This window comes from Leuresthes tenuis, unplaced genomic scaffold (genome assembly GCF_036924035.1).
Source record: "Leuresthes tenuis unplaced genomic scaffold, fLeuTen1.0.hap1 SCAF_11, whole genome shotgun sequence".
Classification (NCBI taxonomy): Eukaryota; Metazoa; Chordata; class Actinopteri; order Atheriniformes; family Atherinopsidae; genus Leuresthes; species Leuresthes tenuis.
The window spans coordinates 21083432-21108790 of record NW_027325365.1 but is presented as its reverse complement, the minus strand read 5'-3'; the positions used below and the strand labels follow the sequence as shown (position 1 = coordinate 21108790).

At 41.1% G+C, this 25359-nt stretch overlaps 1 protein-coding gene across 4 annotated transcripts in view; it reads right to left on the bottom strand.

Annotated features, from left to right (window-relative positions):
• Positions 1-2351: 2351 nt before the first annotated feature.
• Positions 2352-25359, bottom strand: part of ablim3 (actin binding LIM protein family, member 3) — a 43885-nt gene continuing 20877 nt past the window's right edge. The window contains exons 3-23 of one of the 4 annotated variants that reach the window (XM_072396053.1): positions 25041-25224; positions 20062-20177; positions 17852-17978; positions 17600-17693; positions 15242-15329; positions 15099-15157; positions 14926-14997; positions 12612-12773; positions 11757-11786; positions 11500-11626; positions 10137-10232; positions 9810-9860; positions 6446-6562; positions 6188-6258; positions 5768-5951; positions 4705-4734; positions 4339-4394; positions 4120-4186; positions 4002-4012; positions 3787-3867; positions 2352-3527 (exon numbers count right to left, since the gene is read on the bottom strand). In XM_072396053.1, coding sequence (XP_072252154.1) covers positions 3414-3527; positions 3787-3867; positions 4002-4012; positions 4120-4186; positions 4339-4394; positions 4705-4734; positions 5768-5951; positions 6188-6258; positions 6446-6562; positions 9810-9860; positions 10137-10232; positions 11500-11626; positions 11757-11786; positions 12612-12773; positions 14926-14997; positions 15099-15157; positions 15242-15329; positions 17600-17693; positions 17852-17978; positions 20062-20177; positions 25041-25224 — 1937 coding nt within the window. In that variant the 3' untranslated portion in view covers positions 2352-3413. Of the gene's footprint in view, positions 3528-3786; positions 3868-4001; positions 4187-4338; positions 4395-4704; positions 4735-5767; positions 5952-6187; positions 6259-6445; positions 6581-9809; positions 9861-10136; positions 10233-11499; positions 11627-11756; positions 11817-12611; positions 12774-14925; positions 14998-15098; positions 15158-15241; positions 15330-17599; positions 17694-17851; positions 17979-20061; positions 20178-25040; positions 25225-25359 lie in introns of all 4 variants that reach the window. The other 3 variants (XM_072396050.1, XM_072396051.1, XM_072396052.1) reach the window with 3 other exon arrangements.

Here is a 25359-nt window from a genome sequence, read left to right as displayed (position 1 = left end):
CTTGAGCAAGGCAATGTACCCCCATGCTCCCCGGGTGCTGTGAATGGCTGCCCACCGCAGTGTATGGCATCTGTCTCTATGAGTGTGTGGTTTTTTTGCTCACTAAAACAGCTCAAACCAAAAAAAAAAAGCAAATCCTTTTTACACTGTCACTTCTATGTCATAATTATACAGAGTGGGTTTGTATAACACAGCTCATATTTGTTGCATAGTGTCACTCTGTACTGCAGGTGGGTTTCTAATAGTGTCAGTCCTACATTCGTCATCGAAACAGCTCCAACCCCTCGAGGCATGAGCTTTGATAAAACGGTGAAGCTATGCTTGAGCAGGTGGTTATCAGCTACCAAAACATTTGCTGCAGAACTATTGTGTCCTGTAAATTGCAAGGTGGGGCCTCCGTGGATCAAATTTGTTTTTCCAACACACCCTGCAGATCTTTAATCAGACTGAGCTCAAGGGAGTTTGGCTGCCAGTTCCACTCCCTCAATTCCTCAAGTTCCTCAAAACATCTCTGGACTCATTCTTACAATGTTAGAAGCCACTGTCACCTGGGAAAGCAACTGCAGTCAATGGGCATCTGTGGTCTGTGACACAACATTTACATCCACATGTTCAGACCTTTAATTTACCAACAGAGCACTGCCCAATGCCATCTCTTGTCCATATAGATGATGCATAGGAGATAGTCAAGTAAGATGGGACAATTTTTACCTTTGTGCTCCTCAAGATAAGAGAGAATGATGCAGAAGTTAAAAAAAAAATATATATATATATATATATATCCATGCATCGAAATGCCTGTTCAGCACTCCGTTCATTAAGGTTGCAATCATTGTTCTTTCTTCTCACTTTGTCCAAACTACAGCCTGGCTCTATTTACATTTGGCCCACTTTGACCTGTAACAGATATTCTGGGAAAAAAAAGAAAAAAAAACGAGCCAGCTTTCCAGTTCAGGTAAATATTTAGCTAAAGGATATGCATTATCAGTGGTGTGGTGGTTAGCACTGTTGCCTCACAGCAAGAGGGTTCCAGGTTTGATCCCTACCTGGAGCCTTTCTGTGTGGAGTTTGCATGTTCTCCCTGTGTATGTGTGGGTTCTCTTTGGGTACTCTGGCTTACTCCCACCATCCAAAAACATGGATGTTAGGTTAATTGGTGACTCTAAGAATTGTCCTTGTGAGTGTGAGCATGCATGGTTGTTTGTCTCTGTGTGGCCCTGTGATGGACTGATGATCTGTCCAGGGTGTTCCCCGCCTCTCGCCCGATGACCGCTGGGATAGGCTCCAGCTCCCCTGTGACCCAACCAACGGATTAAGTGGGTATAGAAAAAGGATGGATGGATATGCATGATTCTATATGCTGAAAAATGACCAACATGCAACATAAACATTTTTAGACTTGGATAAATTGACATTGATGTAGCAGTCATTACATCTGATATGCCAAGATTGTACTTTGACAAACAGGTGCTTATCACTCCTCCTATGTGCTTCTTCTTTTTAAAGAAAGAAATGTTGGCTCTTCCAAAATGAATAGTCATATGACAATAAAAGTGCTTGGTTGTCCACTCTCTCTTATATATCTTACCATTTACTGTATATAAGTAATCAAGCTTGATGAGACACGGCATAGCACCATGGTCCAAGTTTGAAGCTCATGCTCACTATATAATATATTAACATCATTCAGAGGTTAGCCTGGACACTGATATCAAGCTGGTATGCATTAAGCATAGTGACACCTCTCCAGTTAGCATTAATATCTCTTTTAATAGATGACTGCACTGACCAATGTGCTCTCCTGTCACACATTAGTAAGCAGTGGGTGTCCATGTTCACATCACCAGTTCAGAGCTTATTCATCCTTTGACCACTTTTGGTATGCACTTACCACTACATACCAGAAAGACTCTACACAACCTGAACAATTTGGAGACACTTTGGCCCAGTGATTGCCTTCCTAATCAAATTTGCTCAGATTACACTTGCCACTTTTATTCTGCTTGGAACATTTTAAGAACTGACTGTTAATTTGCTGCCGAGTATATAGCCCCCCTTCATTAGGTCAAATTTGAAGAGGTAAGTAATTCACTTCATCTCTATTTAATATAGTTTTAATGTTATGGCTGATCTGTTAAAATACTGAACAAATACCCCCTTTGATCTCACTAATATGTTGATTGCCTAGCAGGACATGCCCTTGGTTTTAATCATAGAAATGTATTCAGTCTAAAGTGGTATCAATTTTCATATCCAACTGTGAAGTGAATCAGCATAGCAATTTCCTTTAAAAAAAAAAACCAATGTATTACAAATGCAGACTATTAGAAATGAAAGAAAGAGGAGACAGATTTTGAGTTGCAGTTTAATTTTAGTGACAAAATCAAAAATAACAGTATTCAAAGGAAGTAAAGTCATCAACAACCCTGGATCTTTGCTGGCATGTTAAATACCTTGCAGAGTGTTTCTTTGAGAGGGAATATAATCTCTGTAGCTACAAAATTAGAATTGTAAAAGAATATAAATAATAGCGAATGTAAATGTATGGATGACCACAATGCTCATCCTTAAACATCATGTCATCGTTCTATTGCAATGAGTAGAAAACAGGGGAACAGAGTTATGGTTTCTTTTACCGTACCTACTAAATAGAGTGGATTGCACATTCTTTCAGGTTACTATACAGCTGCACAGTGACCTTTAATCATTTAACCGGCACTACATGAAAGTGATCTTCATTCTCACTTTGGTTTTAAGTGTCACACAAATCAATGCAGCTCAGGCAAACAGTTGAGAAGTTATCGTCCACCTCGGATTGTTTTCTTTCTTTATCAGTGTTAGTGTAAACTAGAGGGGACACCGTTTCATGTAGGAAATCAAAAAGCAGAACAGGTCGACAAAAGGCATCAAAAACCAAAAGATATTGATGCTGTAAGCTCACACTCAATCTTTTTTTTTTCTAATCATTCACACCGATAAAGTGTCATAAATGATATACTGTATCTACATTCTACTCGTTAAGATTGCTGGTGCTGCACAGTAATAACTAAGAGAGCATAACAAATAAGGCAAAGCCATAATTCTCCTCATTGTGTTTTAGTACAGCAGCTCTGGTCACAGACACTCTCTTGGGGCACACTCATGTCTGCCTCCATCATTTGGACTTAAGAAAAGCACAACACTACAGTATGACAGTCTCTATTGCTTACACTCCCTCTGCATGATGCCTCTGTGGCCTTCCATTTAATCTCAGAAGTCCACTCTGGCGTGACCAGAATTTGGTTTGTCATATGAGGAGATCTAGAACAGGTTCTCAGGCATGGCAGTGTAACTGAGAAGAAGTCTTCTTGTCATCCTGTTCGTTCAACAGTCAGTCTGCTTAGGGCAGTTTTTTTACACATGTCCATATGTTATTAAAACAGTCGTGCCTGTTTCTTTAGCTCATTCCTCTTCCACAAAGCCAGGCGGTCGAAATCTTCCACGGTCATTCCGAACACCTGGACAAACTCCTCTGGAGACAGGTGACGCTAAGAAAAAGGGACAAGGAGAATATGTTACCGCATATCAACACTACCACTAAAGTCAAACATTCCTCTACTATTTTTTTCTATCTCTGATTGTGTGCACTTTACAGTGGTTAGGTTTGACAAGGATACAATCTACAAGTTTTATATTTGAAAAATATTTAAAAAATGTGTTTTCCACCCTGCTTACACACCAGAATCATACCATAATATTCAATGTTAGAAGTGAAAGGAAGCATAACATCTCACATTCATAACTTACTTCCAGTCTGGCTCGGTCTACATCTTTGGGCAGCCTGTTGCGCCCTCTGGTGGTGACAATGAGCGACTCGTAGGGGTGAATCTGCAGGGTAGGAGAGGTAATCACAATCTAAATTAATTTCAGACATTCAGTTACAAAATCCGTGTGATAATTCAACCTAAAGAATGCTGCTCATGGAATTAATTATTTAATATATGGCTATGTTAAAACCTTACCTTGTATTCTGCTGGAAGAAAAGAAAAATAGAGCCACATGAGTACTTTATATGAAAAGACGGAATTAACAGCAGCAATCTAATGTGACGCTGGTGCTTTACATTCCTAGTAAAATTACCCCTGCTTCCCCAGTTGACCTCGCTGCCACTCTCAAACTGGTACTGGTAGCAATCGGCACTCTGAGGCTGCAGGGGCAGAGACAGTTAGATTAAAGTATTTAAGAAGCTTGGGGGATTTTCTAATAAAGCAGCCTTAATAAGATTAAATAGGTGAAAAAGATATGAGAATTAGCTCTATAGTTCAGTCTGTGAACATGTCATGTTAACTGTGGTCTCACCCGCTGGATGCCATTGCGTCCATATCCTGGTAGTGAGGCTGACTTACAAACAAAATCTGAAATATACATAGAAATTAATATTTATAAAAAAGCCCCTTAAATGTACATTCCTTTTTAATGCACTCAGGCACGTCACAATAACATATCGGTACCAGTCAGTGCCACAAGATGGCGGTCATGGATAAACAAAAACAAATCTTAAAGTTCCAGATGAATGCACAAGGATACAGATGGTGAAACCAGTACAAACACATAATTTATGAACCAAAGAATGCCTCCAATGGAAAAGAAACAGCTAGAATTTAAATAAAACAGAAGCACAAACTTTAAGGGAAAGTAAGTGACCTTGTTTTACAGTAAACTCACCGCTATCAGTGCTGTACTGAGATCGTGGAGCTGTGGAAAAAAACACATCATACAATTAGCGGACATCATAATCATATCTTTTATGTAAAAAGAAAAATATTGCATCCAATCTTGAATTTTGATTAAATTCCTCTGAACAAAAAAAAAAAACAATTTCTGCAGAGATTTGACTGTCGTCTGTTTAGTCTGAGGCTTAACAAAGACACGGAAAATAAGCAAGTTGGGATCCTATCAAGCTCTGGGAATGACTAAAAAAATAGAGCCAGCTGAGTCCTGTTCACTCGTGCTCCCTCCCAATTGAGAAATAGCTCTAATGAGAGATTTTACTGCCCATAAATAAAACAGGATATGGGACACCAGCTGTGAGAGCATGAGCAAGAGTGTGAGATACTGTAGATATACGTAGATAGATGGAGTAGAATATGGAGAGCTATTTTGTTCTGGGAAAAATGAGAAACAAGGTATTAGGGGGAAAGGGCACACTGTAAAAAAGATGGGAGGAGAGGGAAAAGAAAAAGGAAACACTTTGATAGAGATGGAGATAGGCTAGTGTCTGGATGTCAGATGCCAAAATAAGAGTCCCGGCATGCTATATAATCAGTTAAGCTTGGCCTTAACTGATTGAACTGAAAAACAGAAACAGCTCTGCTTGTCTCAGATCTGACATTATCACATTTGACATTTATACCTCCTTGAACACTTTTTTTTCAGTACTTTGAAAACATTCAGCATAATTCTTATCAGACATCTCCTCATCAATGACAGACTATGTCCTCTGTTGCTGCTGCTGGCCTACGGTTGGTTCAGCAACAATCTTTCTCAATAAACCACCCACCCTGCAGCAGCCATGACCCTCTGTGACCTGCATCCACAACCTCACTCCCCTTGACTCAAACCACAGTGACAGCAGATATTGAGACACATAAAAAGTCCCAGTGGCAACATATGTGATTGCATGGGGAGGGGCATGGCTGTACAGAAATACAGTCGGAGGTGCAGGTGTTCACAAACTTGCAGACAAACAAGGTGGGGATGCGCTGAGGGGGGCAGGGTGGATCCTTACAGCCGTTGATAGTGTTGTTGTACGCCGTTGAGCCGTAGCCTGTTGTGCCATAGCCTGTTGTGTTGAGTGTTTCCTTGCTCCCACTACGAGAATTCCGTGCACTGCCCCAGGGGTCGTTGTCATAGGAACCAGATCTGGCTTTCATCTCCTCCTTTAGGATCATCCTCCCGATGCCACTCCCAATCTGAGGGGAGATGGTACGAGGAAGAAAGCACCAGGGGGAAAGAAAAATGAAAGAAGCATCAGGAAAAACTGCTAATTCAATGTACAGCACAAAGGATAGAATAAGCAAGAAAAGTAAAGAGATACAGTTTTGGCACCATACCATTAAAAGTGCATTATTTTGGGGTGTTTCTGAGGAGAAAGCTAACTTCAATCTGATGATGAAGCGAGGGAGAAATAAAATAATGAAGCTCTTACTCTTTGAAGACTCTGACTCCAACTCTCTTCATCTCCTCCCGTCGAGAAGCGTCTTCTTGGCGCCCGATAGGCTGGCAGAGAAGAGAGATAAAAGAGATTCCCCTTGTATGAAAATAGAGCTCCAAGTGGGAAAACAGTAACAAAGCGAGGGAGCAAATAACTGTGACAACACAGCTACAAAATGAACTGCACTCCTGTGTCTACGTTATGTTTAGTGAAAAAAAGGTTTGCTAGCCAAAATATGATAGTGTTACTTACCCCTGGGGGAGCTGGTGTATGGGTAGTAGTCAGACTCTGACTGTGCATATGGCTCCGGGGAGTAGGTGGACAGTCTGGAGGATCTGAGTATGTCCTCACTGGTCCTGCTTTTGGTGGCTGCTTCCATATGATTGTCTGTAACAAAATGGTTTGAGTTAGAAGAAAACAATTAACAGACAAAACCAAAGCAAGTGATATTTCTGTATAGTTGAATAGTTGAACAAAGCAGAAAATATGCTCATTCAATTTCTTTCAGGAAGTGACATGTTATACAACCCAAATTCCAAAAAGGTTGGGGCACTGCGTAAAATCTAATGAAAAACAGAATGCAATGATTAGATTTTTTTTTATGGTTCAGCAATCTGGAAAAAACTGGCAAAAAAATTGTGGGGCAATTTCAGAAAAACACTCTTTAACATAAAATTGGGAAGAATTAGAATAGATATTTCTGTGCAAGGGACACAAACAAAAATCCATATTGATTGCCTATGATTTTTTGGCCCTCAAACGGAGAAGCATTAAAAAGTAACATGATTCTGTCATGGAAATCAGAGACGTTTCCAGATATTATTGTCTGTGAACACACTTTACCATGTTATCCACAAATGTAGGTTAAAGCTCTGTCTGGGAAAGAAGAAGCCATGGTGTCTTCTGTGGGCCAAAGATCATTTTAAATGGACTGAGGCAAAATGGAAAACTGTTCAATAGAACTGAAATTTGAAATTCTTTGCTTTGGAAATTGTGGACGCCATATACTCTGGAGTAAAGAGGACAGCAACCACCAGGCTTGTTTTCAGCAAGTTCAAAAGCCTGTATCACTGATATTATGGGCATGTATTAATGCCAATGGAACTGATAACTTGCACATATGAAAAAGCACCATCAATGCTGATAGGTATATACTGGTTTTGGTGCAACATGTGCTCCCGTCCAGACAATGTCTTTTTCAGGCTTTGCATATGTCAGTAAGAAAAACTACATCTATTACAGCAGGATGGCTTTGTAGTGGAAGAGTCTGAGTGCTGGAATGGCCTGCAATCCAGACCTTTCACTAAATGGAACGCATCATGAAACGCAAAAAACGGCAAAGAAGACGCATGACTGGTGATTAGCTAACATTTTTCAGAAAACAGGAAAATGTTTCCCTTTCAACATTCGATATGTTCTTTTGTGAATAAAACTTTGGTTTGTGACATAAGATGAATTATAACATTCTGTTTCCAGGAACATTTTTACACAGCGTACCAACTGCACTCTAGTATACAAAGGAAAACATATAATGAATATGACAAAGATACACGCTGAAATATCCTTTTTATATTTTTATAGTGTTCAGTCATGATATTCAACTTTCCTGTCGGACAAGATCAATGTTTTAGCCAGTGGTAGGACAATAACTTGCATTTAAGTGGGTTCAGTTACACCTTAGCCTGAGGCACACAGTCTTTTCACAAGCATTGTGACAGGATGATATTGATGCCACTCCACACTACAGCACAGTCAGTGGGTATAACATGCAGTGTAATGGCACATAGATTGCTCTTCACTCTGTTAGCCATTAGCCATGCCGGCCCGATTCACAATCCATTGGATTCCTATGTACATGATGAAGGACACTCGTGCTAGACATTCTCATCCATTGGACATGTACAGTACTGTCAACATAACTAAACAGTGAGCCACACGCACACCATAACACGCTTCTTCAGCGACACATCTGTGAGCCACGCACATAAACAAAGACGTAAAAATATCTATTCACTGAGAATGAGTGAGCGGAGGGAGATACTTACAGTGGCAAGGTCACCGGGTGAAGTGGAGCAGAGGGTGGAGGGAAGTGAATAAAAGTGATTGGATGCGATAAAAAAGAAAAGGGAAACATTATTGAAGCATCCAGGGGAAAATGAGAATGTGAGAGCTTTGCTGCCCATACGGAAGAGGAGACTTAAAAAGAAACAAAGATGACTTTTGATAGGGTCTCTTTTTCCATACAGGTAGCAAACTTAGCTAAAAGATTAGAACATAACTGGCTCAGAGTCCACACAGAAACGTTTAAAATGTTTCTGTTGTGGCTTTGGTTTAACGTCAACAGCGTTTAGTGGTGAAACAAGAGAAAGTGATAATCAATAGCTATTAAGGAATCCATAAAGTACAAGAAAGATCAATGAGACTGATGACCACGTGTGAGTTAAATGTCAGGATTCTAACAAGGCAAGCTGAAACATTTTTAATTTTGCTGTTTGCAGCATATGCTCACATGTTCATACCGGTCTTAAACATATGCAAAAATGTGTCTTTCCATGGAAACATGACCAGTGATGAACTAATCTTATAGCTGTGAAATATAGGAGGTTGAAAGTTTTTTTACACGTGTCGACACAGTGTTCACTAACCAACACATGGTGTACAGCACAGAGGAGCATGCAAGACAACAACAAAGATAAACTATCCTGAGTCAAAAGATCCTGTGACTCTCAGCTGGAAAGCCTTTTTCAGTGCAATGTGACGAGGGGAGAGTGAGCCTCTTTCTTATGCATTTTTACACTCAGACATGCTACCCAGATGGCTGAAGTGCATTTGAGTTTAATGACTTGCAAAAAACAAAACAAAACAAAAAAATATCGTTTTGGGTTAACTGTGCTGCCATGCTATTTGACCTAACAGCATAAATGCACTTAATTGAGATAATCCTCGTGTCCATGCTGGATGCGTTTTTTACAGTCAGCCCAACTGCTGCCAATCTCCAGGTTCTACCTGACTCCTTGGAAAAACAATCATACTTACATCTCCTTAAACCACACCCTGACCACTGGCTTATGAGGCAAGGCTAAGAAAACAACATGACTCCAAAGCAAATGCAAATTCTTGTAATAATTGAGCTTCTTGCTGTGCTTTGTTCTGTTGTTCTGTTCTATTCTGGTTAAATGTGTGTCTCCAGAGTCCCATGTACTGAGTACTTGTCACGCCTGAACAAACCCTCGCTTCATTCATGGCCTGCTCCATCCTCATTTACCATCAAGAACCTGTCCAGAACTACCCACAGAAGCAGACTTATGCATAATCCTTGTGGCATACACACAAAGCACTGCTCTCCTACATTCAGCTACAGCCTCAAATGCAAAACATTTGACTGGTCTTTTCTTTCAGTTCTAAAACAAGCTCTACAAGTCAAATGGTATTTTCCCCTGCGCTTATTCTATCACATCAATACCTTCCTTTCATCTGTCATTGCTAGCAAAGTGCAGTTAAACCAGCCAATGCTGAGGGCTCAGGTCAGCAAAAACATCTACGTTGAATATCAAACACAGTATGACTAAACTGACAGGAGGACAGGCAGGGTAAGACGGGGCTAACTGCACTGTACCCGATCTCTTATAGATGGGAGGCTTCCTGTAGATGTTGGGGTCCCCTGTGGCTGAGGAGAGAAAGAGGAGATGAAGAGGTGAAACGTGGAGGAGTAAAGGAGGAGAAGAAGTGAATTGCTACTGGGATGATGGGACAGGAAAAAGGAGGAGGAGGTCGGTGGGGTGGTTGTCAGGGCAGATAAAAGAAGGTAAAGATGCAGCATGATGAGAAGACTATGCCTGAGTGATTATGTGTTACTTTCTGAATGACTTGCGTTTGTGAATAGCAGCTACTGAAAACTTTATGAGGATTGTGAGCGGTGCATTATGGAGATGAGGAGTCCTACCTGGTACATGAAAATGTTTAGGGGGCTGGTTTGTGGTGGGTGTGCTTGGGCGCCCCTCTTGGCCATAATAAGGTGAACTCCTGCCACTCTCAGAGCCTGCAGCCAGCCACAGCCAATCACAGCAAAGGAAACATGAGTATGAGGAAAGGCCTCAACACATGCAGATGAAAACTAACCTGCTAGAATGAGTCTTTACATTAACAGCTAACACTGAAAAAACTCTTCCTCTTATGTAATGATAAAGGTCATATACTTGTTAACAATACAGAAGGCATCTGATAACAGTAATCACAGTATCACTGCATATGTGCACAGTTACATGAAATGACAACCAAGAAGCAACCGTAGCAAATGAGACAATGACACAAGTATTATCACATTCTGGCCTGATGCGGGTATTGTTTTATTCCATTTCCTCACTAACATTATCTATATTTTTTTGGTAGCTACAAGAATGGTGATAACAAACAGATGAAAATAACAAGCAGTTTGATGTCTACTAGAAATGCAGTGATTCCTGCAGTTGCTTTGACTTTTATGCCATTACAGACAGAAATAACCCAAGATTTTTCGTGTTGTTGTGTTTCGTGTTCACGTGTTCGTGTTTCATGCTTTGGATCAAAGTGGAAAAGCACCATCCAGAGTCAGTAACAAGTGCAGGCTCTGTGATGCAAATCACATTTATACTTCTGTGATCGGAAGCATTACTTTAATATGTTCATATTATGTAGCAACACATGCTGCCTTCAAGACAAAAACTTTTCTAGATTCATCCATACATTTTCAAACAAGACAATGCCTAACCACATTCTGCACAAATCCCAAAGGCATGGCTGCAGAAGAAGAGGGTATTGGAATGGCCCCAAACTGTTTCCAATAAAGAATATTCAGAGACTTTTGAAGAGTGGCGTACTATTGCACAACCTAAAACTTGCTTTCATAAAGAATAGGATGCAATAAGGTAATATTACAAAGTAGGGATGCACCGATCCGCTTTTTTCACCTCCGATATCGGTACCGATATCCGATCCAAATATGGGCTCGGTGCATCCCTATTACAGAGTGGCAATTTTTAGAATCAGTTGCAGACCTGAAATGCAAAGAAGGATGTGTCTTCATAAATTATATGAAGCTAATGAGTTAAATAAAGAATTAAATAAAGAATTAAATAAAAGTGGAGTAAATGTAAGAATCATGGCATTTTAAAATGTATTCATTGTTATTTCCATTTCCCATACTGTCCCAACTTTAATTTAGGGTTGTATAAAACATCATAATTTGTTTGCCTAATTGGTACAAAACAAAACAAAGTCCAAAGATATTGAAATATAAACAATATTGCATTAGATGCCACTTTTCTTACCAGGGTAGCCAAAGTGCTGAGGAGAGCGAGGCATGATGGGAGACATGCCTTGACGACTAAATGTCGGGGAGTCAATATATCCTGGACTGGAGCAGCGGAGCTGCTTTGCATCCAGGCTGTCATAGTCCTGAAAAGACAAAAGAAAATCAGTTAAACTTAAAGGGTGGCAGAGAACAGCCTAGTGACAGGCAAATATGACACGAGTTCACTTGTTGGAACTTGTTCTTGTCATTTACATCTGAAGCAAGAACACTTACCTGAGAATATGGTGAGAGAGTCCCAAGTGACTGCAGAATCAGTGGAGACACAGAAGTTATCTTTTGGAGTAGTCAGAATATCAAAAACAAAATACTGAGTGTCACATATTTAACTGACCAGAACAAAAAGGACCAGACAGATTGAATCATTTGGGATGAACAAAGCATTCAACAGTTTTTCACCCAAGACAGAATTTTTTTTAAACAGGAAAAGTTTGACTTTTTAAGGGAAGACGGCTAATTTGCTTTGTTTCATATCACTTTAATATCTGTCAAAAGACCATTCATGTATGTGTTTTAAACTTCACACAAAGCAGACAGATATGACAGTGGTAACGTTCTTCTCATCAAAAACTGACAAACTGTTCAACTAATCCTGCACCCTATATGTTAGACATTTACTGGGGAAGAACAGTCTGTCAGGCAGTAAACACTTCAGGCTCATTATTTTTAATTAAGTTTGAATAAATGTTTTTCAAATGTTTTATTCGCAAAAATAATAAAATATATAAAAGTACAAACTTCACAGCTTCTCACAGTGAACAAGGTCTTCTTGCAAAGTTCACTGCGTACCCAGAGTAATATGAAGTGAAATGAAAAAAGAGGAATGCTCCTGCATAACAAACCTTATTAAACTGACTTTGCAAATGGCATTTTTACAGCCAGTTTCAATAAGAATTTCAATCATGAGCTCAGTCGTTTTACCTAATCAAAATCATAAAAACAGAAGCCAACAAATCTCGAAGCATTTTTCTGTTTAAAAAAAAAAAAGAAAGAAAGAACGAGCCCAACAAAGCAGAGGCTTTATGAGGACACACGCTTTCACTCCTCCTGAAAAGTGTGTTGAAGTTGTACCTCCCCATAGCTGTAATTGTCTAGCCTGTCATCAGAGGTGTATCTGTGGTACGGCTGGTATGAGGAGGAAATGAGATCTGGCTGTTGGACCTCGTATATGGCCTTGACCTTTGGCAGGGCAGCTAAGTCCTTATAATCTAGGATCTCATTCTCCACTCTGGCCTGGAGAGAGGACACAAACACACCCACCACAGACAAAGACAACAGCAACAAGACCCAACATCAACCGCATGGACAATGCAAAGAGTAGAATGAAAACTCCACCAATATTATCATTCAGGTGTAAGTAGAGCGATGAGCCAACAAGAGCTGATGAAGCACACAGTAGCAGAAAATGGACACATGCACACTGCAGAGCTTGACAGTCCTGTAAGTTGTTGACCTTCATCAGCCAAGCACATGTGAGAAAGAAAGCAGAGGAAGCAAAGACAGCCAGAGAGGGTGAGAAATAGGGGAGGTGTGGAGACAGTACGGAGGACAAGTCTGCTTACACTGCGTTTCTCCCTCATCCATCACCTTAAACAGAAAGGTCATTGATTATGAGAAAAGAGCAGAGCAGAGAGCAGGGACTCTAGCATGCATGCAGGCAACCCTTGACATGCTAATACTGCCGTTATATACAGCTACACTCAGCAGACTGCCGAGCAGCAGGCTGAGGACTTGCAGCGATGGAAGTGGTCCAACTCTGTACTGCATATGCTGACAAGGTTCACATTCTAAGCTATCTGTGCATCTGTCTGTCCATCTACCCATCAAACACCATAAAACACGGTGCATGCAGGCTAAGAAATATGCATACCCTTGTTTAGATTATTAATTCAGTGGTGGTTAAAGTTCTAAAATACATCTGAACTTACAGGGCCTTCCTGCTAGTGATCACGGTTGACTGCAACTAGTGGATTCTCTGTGCAAACATAAAAAGGGCGTGACCAGCACACAGTGTGATGGAAAAGTCCAACAAGCTCAGTGCACATTTGCATGAACTGAAAGTTTCTGAAATAGAGTTTTGCAGTGCTGTGCTCCTGCTCCAAAATGGACACCTCCAAGCTCAACTTAAGCTTGCAGCAGACCAAATGGACAAAGAAAAAGCAAAAGCAATTGAAACCACGAACATTATACCAGTTCGTCATGGTGGCTGCAATTTCATGCTTTCCAACTAATTCTCTTATTGATTACACAATGTGGATGCAATGACAAAGAACTGCATTTGAATTCTTCAGCTAAACCTCAAATTATCAGCAAGTGAGTTGAAACCTGGACACTATTAGGTGTTCTCAGAGGACATAGTCTCTGAACACACATCAAAGCTTACTGTTGAATGGAGAGAACAGACTTTTGGAAAGGGCTTCCGAAAGTCCTGACCTCAGTCCTATCAGAAATATGTGGACTGTGCTTAAAAGTTGGGTCCATGCCAAGATATCTGCAGATTCTGTCAGTTCTGCCAAGAACACAGAAATCTAACAAAACTTCTTCAGGGAGGCTTAATAATGGCAATTCATAAAGGACATTACACTAAATACTGGGTGTGCTTCAGGTGAGTTTCTTTTTTCCTTTTGTCTGTACCTCTTATTTTGGCCTTGTGCTGATGTCAGGACACACTATTCAATATTTTTTTATTTGGTATGTAGGTTGGGCACAATTGATGCTGCGTCTTAAATAAAAATAATAATAAAAAAGAAAAACATGGACAGATTTTCACTTCAAGCACGCACTATCCATACATTCACTGTCTGTAAAACTTATCTACGCTTAAATTACTTCATGGATTTAAATTCTAAATCAAAGCAGTAAGAGATATCATATTTTTGGGCCATGGATTTTTTACAGTTGTCCACCTGCTCTCACAATCCAGAAATGTGCAGGATCCACAAATGGTCACAACACAGGTGGATCAAAACAGAGTAATAACTGATAGGCTGACACTATCATCTCTAGAGACATACAGCTAGTAATGCTAACATCTTTATTTCACAACATTTAGCTTTCATTTTTTGGCACTATAGACTGAAAATGGAAATCACAGGTATAAAACTTGACCAGTCTCGATTGGAAAAACCTCAATTTTGATGTGTCTTGTTGTTCACAACGTAACAACAAGCTGCTTAACAAAATACTTACACAACACAACTGATGATGACAGAGGTTAGACGCAGACAAGGGAACAGGCCAAGGGAGTGAACAGCCTTACAGATTGGTGCTTAACCATTCAAGCCTGTGGGTAGTGTTTGTGTTTCCGTTGCCGCAAATGCGCCTCGGGTTTAAGATCAGTGGCAGCCAAAGGTTACTCAAAGTTGCAGGGCCACAAGTTACTTACACATATAACTCTACTGGGAGAGCCTATGGAGGATCCCGGTGGAGAGATGGAGGTCTCGGAAAGGCGTCTGTGCTGTGAGGTACAGTCAAAGCAAGGAAGGTGGAGAATGACAAAATGCACACACTGAGAAAATGACATTCATTGGCATATTTTCATTTGAAACTCCTCCTCACCCTGAGTCTCCTTTCTGCCCTCGCCGCCTGCTTGCATAAAGGGTGCCAAACCTCACACCCTGGTGAGCAAGAGGAAAGAACAACAGGTGTTGGTGCATTTGAGGAATTCATCATCAATGGCAAGTGTGAGATTTGTATTTTACCTGTCAGGTACATTTCCTCTCCCTCTTTGAACATCATGTTACAGCGGGCACATCGAGCACAGGACGGGTGGTAGTGTTTCCCTCCTGCCTGAAAGACAGAGAAGTGACTGAACATAAATTATCACCATGAGGAGTTACACAGATAAAGGAATAATCTACAAATTGCACCCCAACCTTGAGAACGTCTTTGTGTTTTCTACTGTGTATCACTTGACCAAGAGTGACCTCAGAGAGTGTTAAGACATTAAAAGATGGGCTGTAGCTGCTTCATGCAGAAATCACAAGCAAGCCACCACCCATTCTCCCCATGCCATAATTAGAGTAAAAATCCCTGTAGGTCAGTCACATGAGGAAAAAAATGTGTAATGCAGAGAAGGAGGGTGGCCATGTTGGTGAAGGACACAGGAATGTTAAACATGTCCTAAGACATCCAGGATCCCCCGAGCGGACACATCCAAACATAAATGTAGGGCGCAGGCAAAATGGACACATAACATGGATGCGGTTCATGGGCCTGAGGATTCTCACGTGTCTCTGCAGGGCTGATGCCTGATGGCTGATGGCTGAGGCGTGGCCCCGTCTCATCACCTCTGCCTTTTTCTGACACACCATTAGAGAATTCCTATTTATAGAAGCACTGCTGACAAGCAGACCTGAACTATGTCAAGCGAACACACAGAGCATGTAAGTTTAACTGTGTGTGGTGGAGTATCATTTTATTCAATTTCATGCTGCACTGACTTTTCCTAATCTTCATAAAGCAAATCTTTATATGTGCTCTGCAAGGAATGCCAGTGTGTAGCATGATTGTTAATTGTATCTGAGCTGCACCTTAAATAATACCCGCGCCCGCTGTGCAAGGGCTCCACTCAGGTTACTGTGAAATGAAAGCCGGGAAAGGATGCAGCATTTCATTCCCCTGCATTCCGAGCAACAGAGCGTTTACGGTACAGTCATATGGTATCAGTTCAGAAATTTCTGCTACTGTTTCTAATAAGGCCTCCATTTTCGGCGGTGGCGTTAATGGGCTGGAAAATCTATTGTCAAACTGACATGTCAAGTGAAATAAAAGGAAGGAAAAGAAGGTTTTTGGATTTTCTGTGAAATTGGACTAAATAGATTTTCTATGCAACAAGCCTAATCATCAACACAGGCGCTGACATGGGCAAAACAGTTCAGGTTTTTGACAAAGGATAGTCCATAAAATCCCATTTGAATTGATGGTATGTGTAAAAGTGCCAAGATGGAACCCATCAGTTTTTCTTATTTTTAATGGATTGTATTCTGTACGTCTGGGGACTAAATCTAGATTAGGCTTCCTGTGAGGCAGATCAGTCACATGCTGCATCTTAAAGAAATGCTTCTCCTTGCCATCAAAACTTGACAGGAAAAAAGACTGAATCTTTGCTAGCGCTCACACACACACACCCACCCACCCACACACACACACGTTCAAAGATAAAGTAAGATAGACATAGAGGAAAACGAAGGAGAGACTAGCGTATAAAGGCTGACACGTCCCCATGTCTATAAATAGCCCATAGAGGCTGACAGTCAGGAACAAAGCACTTTACACCAGTTATTCTGACAAGCAAAGGACCACAGGGACAATTTGACCCTGTATGTGTGTTGTATGTGCATGTACAACAAAGTTTCAACACACGTGCTCTCCTCAGACAAGAGACATCCTCCAGAGGCTCCTCCAAAACACTTATTAGCATCTGAACTTAATCACTTCCATTATTTCCATCTCTGCTACCTTCATTATTTCCTTTCACTTCTTTGTTAAGCATTTCACCTCAGCTCCTCCTCTTCTGTAGCCCTCCTTTCACTGCTGACCTCTACCATCTCTTTTAAAAACTGCTTCAGTGTAAAAGCACAAATGGGCATTTTTCTCACTGCAGATTTTGTAATGTGTCTCCCCCTCTACCATTTTTTCCCATCCCTCTTGACCTGCTAATCTTTTTATAGCTCGCTTTTTCCTATTCACTCCTTACAAAATGCTAGAATTCAGTCCAGCTTTTTGCCAGTTGTTACTGCAGCCTGTCACTCCAAGAGGAAACCATGTAAAAGGGTGCCTATGCTCTGATGTTGGACACAGCTACAACAATTCAGTTGAATTTGTTTCTGTTTAGAAAACACACTTTTTATCACTCAATCTTAAGTCGCCCACTCCCTGGAGCACAGTGGGGCTTAGGCGGAGCTGAGGATGAAATGTGACTGCTCATTTCTGATAATGCTCTGATTAGGCTCAGTTACTATAGTCATCTCTCAATTTGTATTTCTGTGTGACCATAGATTTGTACAGATTATGTGCAGCTCAGTCTCTGTTGGCTTCTTCTGATGCTAAAATCTCACCTCCAGAACTCGTCCACTGATGTATCTGTTGCAAGTCTCACATTTCACCCCATATTGGGCGTGATAATCTGCTTCACAGTATGGCACTCCGTCCCTACAACACAAGGAACAGAAAAGATAGTGCCGTAGTGGGTCAAATGCACAGTTTACTGTAACTTATCTAGGGAAACTGGATATGAAAAAAAGAGTTGCAAAGTGAGACATCTGAGCAGACAATGTCTCTCTGTAGTTTCCCCCTCCCTTCACACTCACTTGCTGATATACTCTCCAGTAAGGACCATGTTGCAGGTTTGACATCTGAAGCAGCTGACGTGCCACTGTTTCTCCAACGCCAGAAGAGACTGCCCCTGCTTGATCTCAGCTCCACATCCAGCACAGTCTGGAGAGGATGCATGTGTGAGAGACAAAAGGAAAATGCATGAGAAAACACCGACAGAGGAAGAGGAAAGGTTGAGGGAAAGTAGGGGAGGTAAAAGACAGAGAGAGAGGCAAAACTCAAACGGTTACTGTGTTAATTTCTAATGTTCTACCACAGTTCCTTAATAAACAACTGCACTAATAAAGAATGTTGTAGTTGATGATTTCCTTAATGCACATACACACTGTATATATGCAAGAATATTGCATATTCTATTCCCCCACTGAAGTTTGCCCCAGCAGGTTTGACCATTTCTAAGTGTTTTAGTAACTAGAGGGACATAGAAGCAGCAAATGATGCATGGCTGCAGAGTCAAAAAGTTGAAACAAGGTTAGCCCTCGGTTTGTTTTTCTATTTGGAAGACGTTCAGCTCAGTTTAACCTTTTCTGACCCGGTCTACTGCCCCTAAAAGAAGAACGAGGGTCATCAGGGACCGCTCCACTCTGCCTCGTCAGCCAAGACAAACTGGGTTTTTCAGTAAAACCCTGCAGTGTATAGAGTCAGGTTTCTGCTGCATAAATAAATCTTAACTGTGGCAATAGTGCTGAGTATAAAGAGTATGGATATCTGCCTCAGACTGAAGGTGTATACAGCTGAAAGTCATTATCATTTCCAATTTTATCAGCTGAATAAGAAACAGATAATCTACAATCATGTATCATCAAATGTGGTTCCGTAAAAACTGATGGAGAAAAGAAGTTTGCCACATCGTCATCTAAGATGGAGCAGCAGGTCATTTTCTCAGCTGTCAATATGAAGCTAGATTAGATGTGAGTGTTGCATGAAGACTGGCTCTGAAGAAAACTCTTTTTGGAAGTAAATGCGCACAGCTCTGACCATTATTCAGCTATTTTTCTTTTTCAGTCTCTGTCCATCGGCAAATTTAATTTTAAATGAAGAACAGCGTGGGAGATATATCCAATTAAATCGCAAATGGTGAGGGTTCAAGAGTAATAAAGGAAGAATAGACTCCCAGCAGTGTGTGCAAAAAGTCCCAACTCTTCTGTCAAACATGTTGAAGCTCCAGTTATCATTTTAGTATGAATGGCTGTTTGTGGGACTGGTGCACTGGCATTTATGGTGATTCATTGCTACGACTGAATGAACACAGGGGTAAAACTACTTTAAAACTAAACATTGATTCATTTCTAGTGTATAGTCAGGAGAGTGTGTACAGTACAATTAACCTTATCACACCAAATGAAAAGGATGTCATGTGCTTTAAAGTGCATAAAAATACTTAAAGACACATAAAACTCTAACTAAAGGAGGGAAATAAGACTTCTCTATTGGGTGTAGAAATAAGCAAACTTTCCACCATGGAATACCTCATTTTTCGCATTTCCTCCTGAACTAATTATTTCGTACTTGGAAAATATGTCTAACACTGCGGCACATTGAGTATAATGATCCATTCTTAAATATCCTACACTTTCCACAAAACAAGGCTGCGTCGTTTTATATTTAGCGTTTGCACTTTGAGTCCCGTCTCACACTGTGCATCCTCATAACGCAGAGTGATGAACGTGTACCTTGGGAGCCGTTTGAATTTTATTCTCCTGAATGGAGCGATCTGGGAGAGACAGTTATTCACTGCCTCTCTACCATCTGTTATGACTGCACAGCCAGTGAGCAGCAGGCTGCTGTCTGTCTGCCACACTTCATAAACGATTCCCTATCAGTCACTATCACTCTTTTGCATTATCATAATTTGTCATTCTTTTACTTCACACTGACAAATTAGGGAATGTAAACTCTCCTATAACATACAGTACAAAATTTGTCTCAGCTAAATATATAGTTAGGTAGTTGACTGCATAGCACATGGGCGAGTGTGCAAAAATATGTTAAATCATCTATATGTTAAGAGTTGACAGAGCAGAGTGAATGATGTGCCTGCTTCTGTTGCATAATTATCAGCTGGCACATCAACATGACGGGCTGGATGACTGATTAGACAGACACATTGTATTAGATGCGACCTAACTGTAGTCCCTGGGGGTCTTAAACAGAACAGACAGAGTGAGTTGGACGCTGAACTTACGGCTGGGCCCGTGGATCTTGATGGGTTCATTTGACTTGACAAGTGTGTGGGAGCACTGCTGGCACACGCAGTCCTTTCCACTGAATGTCACCCTGTCTCCAATTGGAAAGGGTTTGCTGTGGAAGCCAAAAAAAATGTATAGTGAGTATTAGAAAGCAGAGCAAAAGAGGAGATAATATGCTTGCAGCCTTTCAGCGTGTTTACATCCAAGTGTACAATGTGCATGAACATAACAAAAGGGTGCTGGCAGGAGCATGACTGTGTGACAGACAGGCCATAATCCTGCTGACACCAGCTGAATACAGTCTGACATCCTCCATGAAGCTGAAAATACAGTTGTGCCCACGGGTTAATAGGATGTTGATTGTGGCAGGAGCACCTGGCTTCACTGTGATTAAAGAGGCGATAATGTGTCGTTGCCAGGGGATTCTAAAAGGAAAACTAGCCCTCTCAGTGAGAATGAAAACTTATTAGGGAGACTGCGTGGAGTGCATACTGATCTTAACTGCCTGCTTCTTGCTCAGCATTGCTGTCAAGTTGGCCATGCCTTATTCACTCCCTACACAGCTGCTGCCAATGGGTCACTGTTTTCCACACAGCTATAAAGCCACACTCGAATAAAGTAGAATAAATACACACATGCTGGCAGACTGAGAACATGACAGGATGACAACATCTATAAAATCAAATTTACCATCATACAATGTTTTAAGTCCCTTTCCTCTCCTTCTAAAGGAAAAAGATTGATTTCTGCATGACTAGGGAGGACAGAAGAATAAATGGGGAGCTAAAAGGCTTAGGGAAGGCTGTTTAGAAGACACAGACAACAGTAATCCTTTTACTCCCCCACCGAGGCCTGTAGTCGAAGCCAACGCTCGGAGGGAGGCTGGAGTCTCCAATGGAGTTCACAGTCAGCACACAAGTCCAGTACATCCATGTGTTCGTTTGCAGATGTTCAGAGGCAAGCATGTCAGATGTCTTCTGTCAGAGGATGCGGGTGTGAAGGTTGTGAGGCCATTTAGGAGCACTTTATAGCCGTTTGTGAAGGTACTGGCATATACAGTCATTTCTATACCGCTAAATCCAACTCAGGGTCGTGGCTGTGCTGGAGCCTATTTCATTATGCGAGAGGCAGGGTACACTCTGGTGACCATCACAGGATCACATAAACCCACATTCACACTCACTCCTAGTCAATTTAGAGTCACCGATTAACCTGACATGCATGTTTTTGGCGCGGTGGGAGAAAGCCAGAAACATACACGGGGAGAACATGCACACCACCGTGTAGCCCAAACATTTTAGCAAAAATGAGGTCAATAAAACCTCAGATGAACAACAACAGATCACATATTACACTGTGTCATTATTTATTGAAGTAAAGAGAACATAATGCGTTTATTATCACATTTCAACAGCATGTAGACTCATCATCGGAAACAATAACTTGAATTAATCATTTTCCGTTTGATGTTATCAGTCTCTCACTTAATGTGGATGAATTCTGGCCCACTCTTCTTTACCATGTTGCTTTAGTTAATTGAGGTTCAAGGGCATTTGTCTATGCAAAGCTCTCTTAAAGTCTCATCTCAGCATTTCAATCACATTGAGGTCTAGACTTTGACTGGAGCACGTTGATTATTTTCTTTTTTAGCCATTCTCTTGTAGATTTCCTGGTGTTCTTTGTCCTGTTAAACGATCCAATTTCAGCCACGTTTCAGCCTCACAATTGACTCAAGAATACTACAGTATACAGAGGAGTTCATGGTCGACTGAGTGGCTGCAAGGTGTCCAGAACAAGCTCAAATGACCAGCACTGTGCTTAACAGTTGGTATAAGGTGTGCTGACGTGCTGTGTTAGCTTTTAACAAAATGTGACGCTCTGCTTTATGACCAAACATCTGCACTTTGGTCTCATCTGTCCTAAGGGCATTGTTCTAGAAGTCCTATGGATTGCTCAGATGGAACTTCAGATGGAGCTGTAAAGCTGTATTGCTGTGCTCGAGAGAAAGAGAGCCTTTTCTTTTTTTTCTGACAACTCTTCCTAACAATTCATGCAAGCTGTACAGATGTGGCCCCTTAGAATAGGTCTTCTAGTCAAAGCCCAGCCAGTTTCAGCCAGACCTTGCAGAGAATTGGCTAGGAAATGAATGAATCTTTCTCACTGTAGAATGATGGACTCTAGACTATTTGGAAATGACCTTGGCTGTATGGTGGTGTGGTTGTTTGTGTCCTTACAGCAAGAAGGCTCCTGGTTACCTTGGGCTTTTCTGTTTCGAGTTTGCATGCTCCCCCTGCACATGTGTGGGTTCTCTCCAGGTTCTCTGGAGGTTAACTGGTTATTCTAAATTGACCCTAGGAGTGAGCATGTGTGTGCATGGTTATTTGTCTCATCATGCTTTGTGTTGTCTCTGTGTTGGGCTGGTGATATGTCCAATGTGTGGCCTGCCTCTCCCCCAATGGCAGCTGGGACAGCCTCCAGCTCCCCAGCATCCTGTTCTGGATATAGTGGGTATAGAAAGTGGATGGATGGCCTAATAAAACTTCCCAGATTAATGGGCATTGACAATTTCTTCTCCAAGATCATTGCAGATGTCTCTCCTCGTTGGTATTGTGCTAACACACACCTGAATGCTCCAGACCAGAAAAATTAAAAACAATTCTGTTTTTACAGAGGAGCTCAAACTTACTGATGATCAAATTATGATGATCAAAAGTGTATTTGATTTTCAGAACTTGATTAATTGTGAACTTCAGGTGTGCTTAGTTTTACACACATGGCTTCTAGCTTAATTTGTGTTCAATGAATAAAGACATCACATAATATTCCATGTGTTTTTGGTTAATTCTTTACCTCATTTTAACACCTTGTATAGACCAGAGGATTTTCTTCATTATTTAGTCTCGGTATATAAAGCCTTGGAATTGAAAGAGTGAATACTTCCTTTTTTAAGTGTACATAACCCTCCAGTCATCTAGATTTGCTTCCTTACGCTTTTATTTTACTCAAAAAGGGGCAGCTTTTGTGCATAAAACAGAAAGTACAGGCAAGTGAACAAAGCAGATGATCCAACAGAGACATTACAGCACACGAATTACTGAACAAAGGCCATGGTAAACACTGAAAAGAACACAGACCAATGAAAACTGATAATGCATATTACTCACGTTTGGTGAGCTCAAGGTTTACCATCTGCAATTTAGCTCAGACATTTTTTTTTTCATTTCAATCTAACAAGCTACAATGGGCCATTTAGTAAAGCACTAGCACACTGATTTTGAGGCCCAAAGCCGGATTTTTGGGGTTTGTATCTGGATCCAGTTCCAAGCAAGACAGGCTAAATATTTTCCACATCTAAGAGTCTGACCAAAGAAGTCTTAGTGTATCATCCAAGTTTTGCTCTAAAAGTGCTGTCATGGTGCAGAAAAGTCTATGTTTGACCTTGTCTTTACCTGTGGGTTACTTTCACTCCCTCAAGGCACTCTTGCCTTGTCAGCCTTTCTCAGCATTTTAATAATTCACTCTGTTTACATATTTAATGCATGTTTTTTTTGTTTTTTTTAAACTGACCGCAAAGCTAAAATTATTTCTGGCTTAGCGATATGCCCTGAAGCTAGGATCACTGCTGCTTTTTAAAAGAAATAAAAATCTAAAACTAAAAAGGGATCTGATCCCATTAAGAGCTGAGGCCATGATGAAAAAAAAAAAAAAAAAAGCACAGTGAAGACATCAAGGAGAACGACTTGATGCAGATGATGATGGAGAGCAAGAAGGTAATGATGAAGATAATGAGAATGGTGAAGGGGAGTAAGAGCAAAGGGAAACTGTCCAATAGAAAAACAGGAGTGGATGATGAGAAAAAAAGGAGAAACAAGTAAAAACTGTGCAATGTGACAGGGGGCAGATGGAGCACGAAAAAAGAGATTTGCCCAGCGGCTTCTCGCTGTCTCTTCCAGTTGACTCTTAGCCGAGACAGGATTCCAATAGCAGAGCTGACCAGGTGTTTCAATCAGTAAGATTTGTGCACTGACAACACACACAAACCCTGTCAGTACCAATGACTGCTCCTCTGACTGTCGCTGGTCAGCTGACTTTCCTCTCTTACACACAGCTGCTGGGTGTGACTGCCAAGGTCGAGCAGACGCCCAACAAGATACAACCACTTCTCGCTCGAGGGGAGGCAAGTAAAGATCACTCTCATGTAAAACTTACCACACATCAAAACAGGCATGGGTGGCAGAATGAACAAAAGAGAGACAAATAATGCATAGCTTCATGTTTGTCTATCTGCTCAGCAAAGAGAGAATGGAAACACAACAGAGAAAGAGAAAGAGAAAGAGAAAGAGAGCAACAAAGGGAGTAAGATGGTGAAATAAAAGGAGGATAGGAACCCCGCACGATGCCGATGATCGTTATGGAGGGGCTTAACATGAACGCAGATGGAGGTCAATGGAGACATGGCCTACTTTAGCTAAATCTAACTGCATGAAACACCTGGTCAGCTCCACTATTGGAATCATGTCTCAGCTAAGCAAAAAGACACCGTGCTTTCCAATTTTTTAGTTCAAAAGATGCAAATTGTGCAGCTTCATTTCTGACAGGACTGAATGGTCTTGAAGAAGAAAACAGTGACTCATGGCACTGAGAAGCTGAAAACATTTCTTATTCAGTGCCTCAACAATCCTTTCCCTGTTCTGTATCTCTTCTTCTATCATGTTGCCCTCTAAAAGGCTGCTGATGAATCCCCCCAGAATAGATTCAGAGGAATAAAGATTAAAAGTCAAGTGATGTGCACAAGACGCTTTTTTTTTTTAAAGTAGGGGAGTGCAAGCAAGCAGGGGGCAGCACTCATGAGCAAATAAAGTAAAATAAACTCAAAGTTTGCCAGGTTACAAGACACAGTTCCAAATTACTTAAGTTGAAAATGAAGTGGAGGAGATTTCTGTGATTTGTGTGCCCTACAATGGCGACTGCCCACCTGCAGACACTGCAGACAAAGCACTTCGGGTGGTACGTACGTCCCAGAGCAGAGACCACCTCTCCTGTGATGAAGCTGTCACAGCGGTCGCAGCGCGTGCCGTACAGCCGCTGGTAGTCTGCCGTACAGATGTACTCACCCTTCTTCTGGAAGAAGCCAGATCGTGCCAGATCACAATTACACACTGTGGGGAGAAGCAGTGAAAGAAGATGAGGCTTAAAAAACAGTAAAAACATATGGAATAATGTGCAAATGTTACAAATACTATTTTAAGCATCAAACTCTTTAAGTGTGCTTGTTTGCCCTGTGTGTATCTTTG